The sequence below is a fragment of the Gavialis gangeticus genome, unplaced genomic scaffold (genome assembly GCF_001723915.1).
Source record: "Gavialis gangeticus isolate Ggan-Ray unplaced genomic scaffold, GavGan_comp1, whole genome shotgun sequence".
Taxonomy (NCBI): Eukaryota; Metazoa; Chordata; order Crocodylia; family Gavialidae; genus Gavialis; species Gavialis gangeticus.
The window spans coordinates 35,428,539-35,437,883 of NW_017728993.1; the positions used below are offsets into that span (position 1 = coordinate 35,428,539).

Below are 9,345 nucleotides of genomic sequence, written 5' to 3' on the forward strand. Positions count from 1 at the left end.
TTTTTTTTTTTTTTTTTTTTTTTTTTACAAGCATCACAGTTACTTAAGAGGAACAAGTCACTTAATTTGAGATCTGGATGCAGCTAAAAACTTGTTTTAATTTAAGTCTCTAACAACAAACAATATTTAACTGTGACATTAATATCCCCATTTTATACAGCAAAACTGAGGATGAAAATTTAAGTCGCTTGCCTAAGGACACAAGAAGCACATCTACACATGTATATATTAATGCACAGCAATAAGCTATGGAGCTTATTGCTGCTGGGCACGTGTCTGCACACGTGCCCAGGATTGCAGCATGCTGAGCTGAGGTGCAGCAGCCCCAGCTGGCAGGGGGTTCCAGGGTTCAGCCTGCCAGGCCGAGGCTGCTCCCTCTAGCTCAACATGCTGCAGAGGGACTAGCTAGGGCACCAAGGTGCTTCAGCATGGGCTAGCCAACAGGTGTATTGTACTACCTTGCTGCAGAATAAATTAGTTTACTCCAGCCTAATAGGGGCACATGTGTAGACACTGAGATGTTTACTGCACAGCTAGTTTCATAGTTTCTAGGGTCGGAAGGGAACTGAGACGATCATCTAGTCTGACCCCCTGCCATGGCAGGAAAGAGTACTGGGGTCAAACAACCCCAGCAAGGTGTTCATCTAACCTCCTCTTAAAAACCCCCAGGGTAGGAGCCAGCACCACTTCTCTTGGAAGTTGGTTCCAGACCCTAGCCGCCCTGACTGTGAAGTAGCACCTCCTGATATCTAACCTAAACCTACCCTCTGCCAGCTTGTGACCGTTATTCCTGGTCACTCCTGGCGATGCTCGGGGGAACAGTGACTCCCCCAATGCCTGCTGATCCCCCCTGACTAGTTTATAACAGGCCACAAGATCCCCCCTCAGCCTTCTCTTTTGGAGGCTGAACAGGTTCAGGTCCCGTAGCCTCTCCTCATAGGGCCTGCCCTGCTGTCCCCTGATCATGCAAGCTAATTAGTCAACTGCACAGTAAATGTCTTTTGTAGACGCGCCCAAGGTAAATCAGTGCCAGATTTGGAATTAGAACTCATGAGTTCCATGCCTTCCATTCCTGTACTCAAACCACACCTCATTTGCCTGATTGAATATTACAGGTCAGAGAGAAAACCAAGTCATATAATCTGGTCAATGAGAAATTAATCTTTTCAAAACCCAAGACAAAACTTTAATATAATGCTAATTCACACATTAGTTAAAACAATTATTAACACTGGAATAGTAAACATGTAGATGAAGAAGTGAAAAATATGCCTCACCTGTCTGTTAGAATTTTCTGATGGAGACATGGGGTATATAAATCTATCTGAACTTCCAGAAAGGCTTTGATAAAAATGCAATGGAAGAAATTCCTGAGGAAATTGAGCTACTGCAGGGCTAAAGTTCAAGATCCAGGGTTAGCTGATGGCTAAGACCAGAAGCATATTCATTTCTTCTCTCCATCTACAGGACTGTAAACTAAGCTCACGGTATAAGATTCTTATTCTTGACGGGGCATGAACCCCAAAGATCCATACCAGTATTTCCAGTTCCAGGAAGAGTTCAGAGACAACTAGAATTTCAAGAAACTCACAAATTTTTACATGCCAAAAGAATAAATTTAAAAGTCATCATGTTAAAGATGGAATTCTACATCACCTTATGAGATGTTTTTGAGACATAAGTACATTTCCACTCTGAAAGCAGATTTACACTGTAGATAAAGGACAAAAGTGGGTGTTCAAAAAGTTAGACATCAGAATTCATCCTCAGACATACATGGCCTGCTTTTCAAGGGGCTGAGTACCTGGAGTTCCTTTGTGCAACTTGTAGGTGTTCAGCATCTCTGAATATTCAAGATGCCTATTTGGATACCTAATTCTATTAATCCAATCTTGAAAACAACGGCAAAACTTTCCATCAATTGTATTAAAATATTCACATTAAGGATGAGAAAGTTTAAGTTACTGTAAAAAGAAAACGAAGAGTAACATTCCAGACCCATGGAATGAAGAGTACATTCCAGACCCATCTTACCTGTCAAAGGATTTTTAAGTGTAGGACACTCCTCTATTGCTGACCCACTCTGAGTCTTGCACACAAACCTCTGCTTGTGCAGCTGCATGTGCTCCATGGAATGAATGGAATCTGCTTGATTAATTTCACTGGACTGAGCAGATGGACTGTCCCCTGCACATCCTGAGGAGCTTGAAAGGTCTTCACTGTGCCCCACTACTTTAGTCAAGTCACTTCCAGGCAACACCTTGTAACTGGCAGTTTGGGAGTCTAAATTAACGGTGTTATTCCCAGCAGAAAGATGGACTCTAGGGAAGTCAGAATCATCCTCTTCAGGGATTGGATTGTACCATATTTCTCCTTCATCATCTGCATCATTATCCTCACTGAAATCTAAAGTACCATTTCTCAGCATCGAAGGACTTGGACTGTTTTGGAGAGTGTTTACAGAACTGCAGGCTCCTACAGAACATTCCTGTCCTACCGGTGATTCCAAAGGAACCTGTGCCATTTTAGATTCAGATAAGGGACTTGGAGACTTGGATACCTGGGTAATAGCTCCTTGCATTTTCTTACAATCATCTTCTTCCATATTAAGGGCCCTTAGAGTACTCTGGTGCAGCCAGTTACGTTTCTTAGAAACCGTGATGCTGTTTATCTGTGACCTGTGCTCAGGGACTTCAGCAGCCTTCCGGAGTTTGTATTCTCTCCTATTTGTTGATACGTACACATTCTCAATTAAATCTGTTAACAAAGAGAGGGACAGAGAAGGTAAGGGAAAGATGCTTAGAACATTATCTAATAACCACACAGAACAACATAGATGATCTTATCGCTCCCACATTAGACAGGTCTGAAAGTACAAAGAACATCCTAATGTCACTGTGAAATTCAGTTTTAGTCCATCAAAAGGAAAGTGCACATGCAGTTAAGCAAAGAAGAAGTCTAACTTGTCTGACCATATTTTTAACACTAGGTAATATAGAATGCAGAACACTGACTATAAATGCCAACATAACAGTGCTGTTGAAAGGTCATTGCATACTAGATGGAAAGAACTGCTTATTCTGATTAAGAGTTGTTTTGAAAAAGTAGAAAAATCCTTAAGTTCTACAGCAGGAATCTAGAAAAAACAGAATCTTTGAAACAGCTGAAGTTATCAGTTTTATTTTTTATTGAAGAAAGCAGCATATGAATTAATTTTTAAGAACAAAATAGTATACAATTTCATCATTCCAAAGGTAGTTCACTGTAAATAGAAAATTTTAAATACCCTTCTCTAAGTGAAATAAGGGACAAACACAGTGAAAGTTTTTAATCATTACCTGAAAACAAAATATTTTATATAATGACTACCTATAGATTGTGTCCACTACATCACAGCTGCATAAATTCAGTTTAAAGGTACTCTAACTATAGCACAGAAAAAGGCACATGTCTTTTCAGCATAACACTTTAATATAACTTTAACAATCAGGTTCAATCCTACTAAATGGAACTAAAGATCATAAACACTTCATGTACTAGCAAGTATTTGTAAGACGAGGCTCTCTGTTTAAAACTTAGTGCATCCAAGCCTACACTCTGACTTTTCACATGAAAATGTTTTTTCCCTATACTGTATGAAAACTGAACCCTATAAATCCAGAAACCACTGAAGTAAGTAGAAAGACACTGATTTCAGTGAAAGTTAAACCAAGCCTATAATGAAGATCCAGAATGACATGCTTGTAATTTCATAATGTAATCTGGATTTATGTGCACCTTTTCCTTCCACTGTAGCCAGCCTCCCCCAAAAAAGTATTTTGTTCTGTTTTACACTAAAGACTTTTTTTTTTTTAGCAAAAATGTGCTGCAAGCTTACAAGTGTTTTAGTACCAGCACTCTTCAGAAAATGGCTCATAGAATATCCCTTCAAAGCACATCAACGGTTTAATTATTAACAAGGGACAGAACACCTTCCCTCTTGTTCCATCTTCATAGCTGAATAATACTGACAGATGCATTCTCTATAAGGGGAAGACTCAGGACCCTGAAGGCTCGAGTCAGCATTTGATGATGTTGGAAAACACATTTGGTATATCATAAATAAAATATATTTAGCTACAAACATGATGTGCACACTGGTATTAATATCACAGAATACTCAATTCACTTGAAACTTCTGAATAGCCTCACTGAAATGCTTTGCTGAACTGGGGCCTAAATGGGGAAAAAAAAGTGTTAGAAATACTAAATTATCCAGCAACATAAATTTATCTCCATGGAATCATTTAATCAATTGGCAACACATTCTTTCTTTCCCCATTCCACAGTCTATGAAATGCGAACATGCCTCACACAATTTTACTGTTACTAACAGAAGATGGAGGGGATGGGATGACTCCTTATATAACTTGTAGAAGATATAAAACCAACTCTATATCCCTAGAAATCAGTTTTGATTAGATAGATTAGTTGACGACTTACCCAAGAAGTCTTTTGGCTTAACACTGGAAGAGCTACTGAAAGCATGTTTGTACTTGTGTTACATTCCAAGAATATGCACATAGGAAAACAGAATGACTGCCTCCCCCACAGTCTAACAATCTCATGTTCCTATTGGTAATGAATATTAAAGCTAATAAATATTTCATGATACACATGATATTCACAACTATGGCCTTACAAAAGTGACAAGTGTTCTCAGAGACATAACAAACATTCTGTTCCGAGTGGAAAGATCATCATATTTCATCATTAAGCCTGTGAGAGATGTACCAGTAATTTCAAAATGGCTAAAACTAGCTAATGTCCAAGTATGGCTCTAACAGCGAATTCATTACTTATAGTATGTGCATACAAAATTATCAAATATTCTCTCATCTAGCCTTTATGTCTCCTTTAACATGCCACCCACAATGTAGTCATTTCTAACATATTGAAAGATTATCACTGAAATGCAAACTTATAATGTTTAATTAGTAATGTTACTTTCCATGTGTCAATGTCTTAACATGCTACTGTATAAACAAATGTGTAAATGATACTATGCTTAGAATGAGACTCATACACAAGATCACTTCACAGACAAGTTCTGGTCTTAATACCCCAAATTAAGTGCATTACATATACTTCTACTCCACTTATTGAAAAGCCTTTAAGCAACCATTTTTTTCAGTTCTTTGATTATCTTGATAAACTTCATATTTAATCCAAAATTCAGGTTCCAGTATTTCAGTAGATAAATAAGTAGTACACCCTATCCAAGATCAGGAAGAATATATTCATTTGCCGTGTAAGTTTACTATGTTATATACCTACTGGAACTATGCACTGTCTGTACAGTATAATTAAAAAGATTCCTTCTAATTATATTCATTTTAAATTTCCCCTGAATAGATATAAAAGAGTGCACACAGACAGCACTTAGTGTTCTTTACACAACCAACATTTAAAATACTTTTGCTAACTACTTTAACAATTATGTTTTCTGAGGAAGTATTGGTTTGCAAGGATTTAGGGGGATTTAACACAGCTGAACTTTCAACCATATATGCCCCTAAAACAAAATTTCACCTAAAATGCTCCTAAAGCAAATATCAAAAACCTTAAACTACATTTCCTAGCACTCCTGTCCAGACTGTACTGGTAAACTGCTTAAAACAGTGAAAAAAAATATCTGATAAGTGACCAACATAAAGGTTGTGTTCAGACATGCATGGATGTTTGGTTCCCTGGTGGCAGTGCATCTTGTGCCACTGCTAGTTGTCCACAGGGAATACCTGTGCCATGCATGCTCTGGCACAAGGCATGTTACTCTGGGGTGGGGTAGGGGAGGCTGGGCCCAGCACTGGGCTGGCCCCAGCAGCCTTACCTGGGGTTCTGGGGGCCTCCTGGGGCTGCAGGAGCAACAATTCTGCTGCACAGAGCCTGGCCGGCAGCAGAGCACAGCTCTAGTCACCCAGGCCGCGCACACTACCTCCATGTAAGCCACTCCACCTTTTTTTCCCCCCCACAGGTATTTTTTGACCCCTGGATATTGCCAAGGATAAAAAAGCAAAACAAAAACACCTCCATGCTGCTCCCTTGCAGCGTGGAGAACAACTGAACGTGTGGTATGTGGTGCCACATACAGCACGGCTGCGCTTGTCTGGACACTGCCAAAGAGTATATGGTCAATTAAAACAACTGAATAGAGTAGTTAAGGAAAAGCCTAGAATGACACCCAATTTTGCGTCTGAACTCTGCTGCAGCTTTGTAATAAATTGCAATCATCCTTACATTTCATTATATTGGATGTGAATATTGGGAGTTGTTTTAAATCATTGCTAATACCTACTTCAAGTGTACTGTGCTAGTTAAGCTCAATTAGCCTAGCTACACCACCACAAAGAAACACCAGGTTAGACAAATCCTTTGTTTAAAACTACTACAGTGCCAATTAGCCTTTTCCCCTTTGGTAAAGGATCTTGTATCTCAGATATTGATGTCTAATATTTTTGTCTACAATATAAGAAAGAGGTACTTATTTCAACTTGCCTTTTTAGCTAACTACTTTCCTTACTATTCTGGCTCCAGACAATTACATCTGCTGTTTCGAGAATTTATACTTGATATCATACAACATGTGCAGACAGATATTACACAAAACCTGAAATATTTAAACACGGGTACAGTATGTGCCTGGCACGCTCTTTCTACATCTGATGGCTATTTTAAAATCTTCAACTTTTCCAACAACACCCTAAGGAATTCCTACCTTATATTTTAAACAGATGGAACATACACAAATTATATTTCCACAACAAAAAGCTCTCTCACTTCCTGCATTGCATAGAAATCTGTGCCCTTAAGGTTTAGTTAAGAAAGTTTACAACCCTCAGAAATGCAGGCTCTTAAAAATTATACTCAGGTCCAAGTATACAAACCAATCATATGTCTGGAATCGAAGCCTTAGGCTACCTTTTACTCCTAAAGCAGAGAAAGCACAAAGTAAATTTGACATCTACACTACAGTGGTTCCTTTCAATTCACAGCCGAGTATCACGGTTACCAGCTGTTTGTTAAGGCTTACAAAAGGAAAATACGATTAAGTGTGTTCAGAATTTATGAACAGTTTTAAGTCATGCACAAGTGACAATATGTACCACTGTGTCACAATTCTGAATTTTAAAAATAGCATCCTAGGCCTGTTATAGAGTTAGCAATTATCAAAACTGCTATTGCCAAATTCATTTGTAGTATTAAAAAAAACGCAGTGACTCTTAAATAAGTCAGAACCAGCTAGAACAGCATGCTTCATTTAAACTCATCATTTGACTGTAACTTCTGGAAATGACAGTCATCTTTGCAATACTGCATTTCTCCTTACGTAGTCTCAGACTGTTGTCCTGCAATCCCTCCTCATTCCCTTTAGTAGAATGTATAGTCACCAAATGCAGTGGCCCCAATTTTTTGAGAGGCATCTTTTCATTTCCAAAAGTGTCACAACGAAACATGGAGGACCACAGAGAAAATGGACACAAACTTTTTAGGGTGCTATATAAAAATCTACACTTAGACATTTTACAAAATAGATTAGGGAGAGATCCATCTAATGCAGCTAGCTCATTTATAACATCTACAATATCTAATTGGTTTTAAACCCATGCAAAAAAGGTTACATTTCTTAATGTCAAGTACACTGAAATGTGAACTTATCGAACTAATTTTTAATTAGTCACCAATAGCAGTAAAACAGTGAAGCTATGCAATAACATGGGAGTTCAGCCCTACCTGCCCAAGGTGCCAGGAGGGTTTTGTACCCTACGCTGAACCTCTTGCTGCCTTGACTACTACCCTGGGATCATTACCAGAGTTTAGTTAGCCAGTTTAAAAGTAGGTTGGATGCAGCTACCTGACCTGCAATTACACCTCTGGATACAGAAATACCCTAAGAGCCTAAAAAGATTACTTAGCAAGTCCACTGATGTAATTTGAAGACTATCAGTACTATCATAGCTTCAGCCGGAATCATCTCACAGAAATGGGATGGTCACACATATCCTTTAACTTCTGTTCCAAGCACACAGTTTTATTTCTAAACCATAAAAGGGGAAATAAAGGTTTCTGCCCAAAAAGCTCCAGTTCAATGCTTAGTTCTTTCTCTCAAATAACTTTCAAGTTATCTTGTCATCTATGGATGGGAAAGTGATGAAATCATTCTTTCAAAAACAAATAAAAAACAGCTGGTGGGGTTGGGTCAGAATACCTACTTGCAGGAACAAGGCCTAGTTTTTTATTACTTGAAATCAAGGTTACGTTTTGCTTACTAGCTGTGTGCATACACTATTCCAACAAAACATGGCATTCTAGCTTTGCAAGCTGGTCTTGTTTGGATATTAACATGATATTACAACAAATTGGGAAAAGAGTTCCCATATTTTTGCTTTTACAATGATCCGTTGAACTGCGAGTTTCATACAGTCCTCTAGAACAAACAGAAAACCTTTAAAACACCAGAATTTAGATTTTGCTAGACTGCAATTCAAATCTAGGTAAGAATTGCAAAATTTCAAGTAATTAAAAAAAAACAAACAAACAAATGAACAACCAAAGTCCCAAGAATGATGAAATAAGCAACCATATGACAAAAGCGAGGGAATAGGAAGTTAAAATCTACGTAAAACACTGAACAAAGCAAGGATCCTCAACTGTGCAATCTCTTACTCACATGAACTGCCTTTACTCCCAAAATCAAGAGTTGGAAGAAGCAGTTAGTTGCAAGAGAACAAAGCCCTACATTTGGATACACAAAATCCCACTGTGCTTGCCTGCATCCAGTTAAAAACCAAAACAGCCTCTGGTAGAAAGCAAGTCTGCACAAAACCGGAGTGAAAAACCAGTCCTGTCCCAGTGGCCGGCTAGTACCTGCATTTGAACCCACAGGTTTGAACGAAAGTCTAATGAAAGTCAAGTTAGCTGCCAAGTGGGGATGGCTTAAAACATGCACAACTGTACACATGTTGGGGGGGGGGGGGTCCATTTATCCATGCCACTCACTGCTCATATTTAACACCAGCACCGCGATGGACTGATCAATTAAAACAAACGAGACTGACGGACTCTCCCACCCTCCTGTAGTCAAATGTCCGGCACCGCGACCCCATTAGGCCACAGGCAGGAGCCCGGGCGGAGGACAAAGACGCCGAGGGCCAGCGGGGCAGGGGCGCTGTCAGTGCAGAAGCCCCGTGTCGGGGCCGCCCCGGGCGAGAGGCAGCGGCACGAGGGACGGGGCGCGGGGCAGCGCCTGGCCGTGCCCACAGCAGGAGCTTCGCGACTCCGCGCACCCGGCCCCGGGCTCTTCCCGCA

At 39.7% G+C, this 9,345-nt stretch overlaps 1 protein-coding gene across 6 annotated transcripts in view; it reads right to left on the bottom strand.

Annotated features, from left to right (window-relative positions):
- The window catches only part of SYDE2 (synapse defective Rho GTPase homolog 2), a 113,587-nt gene extending 110,888 nt beyond the window's left edge, over positions 1-2,699 (bottom strand). For all 6 annotated transcript variants that reach the window (XM_019501544.1, XM_019501541.1, XM_019501543.1 and 3 more), the window contains exon 1: positions 2,035-2,699. In XM_019501544.1, coding sequence (XP_019357089.1) covers positions 2,035-2,605 — 571 coding nt within the window. In that variant the 5' untranslated portion in view covers positions 2,606-2,699. The remainder of the gene's footprint in view (positions 1-2,034) is intronic.
- Positions 2,700-9,345: the final 6,646 nt, after the last annotated feature.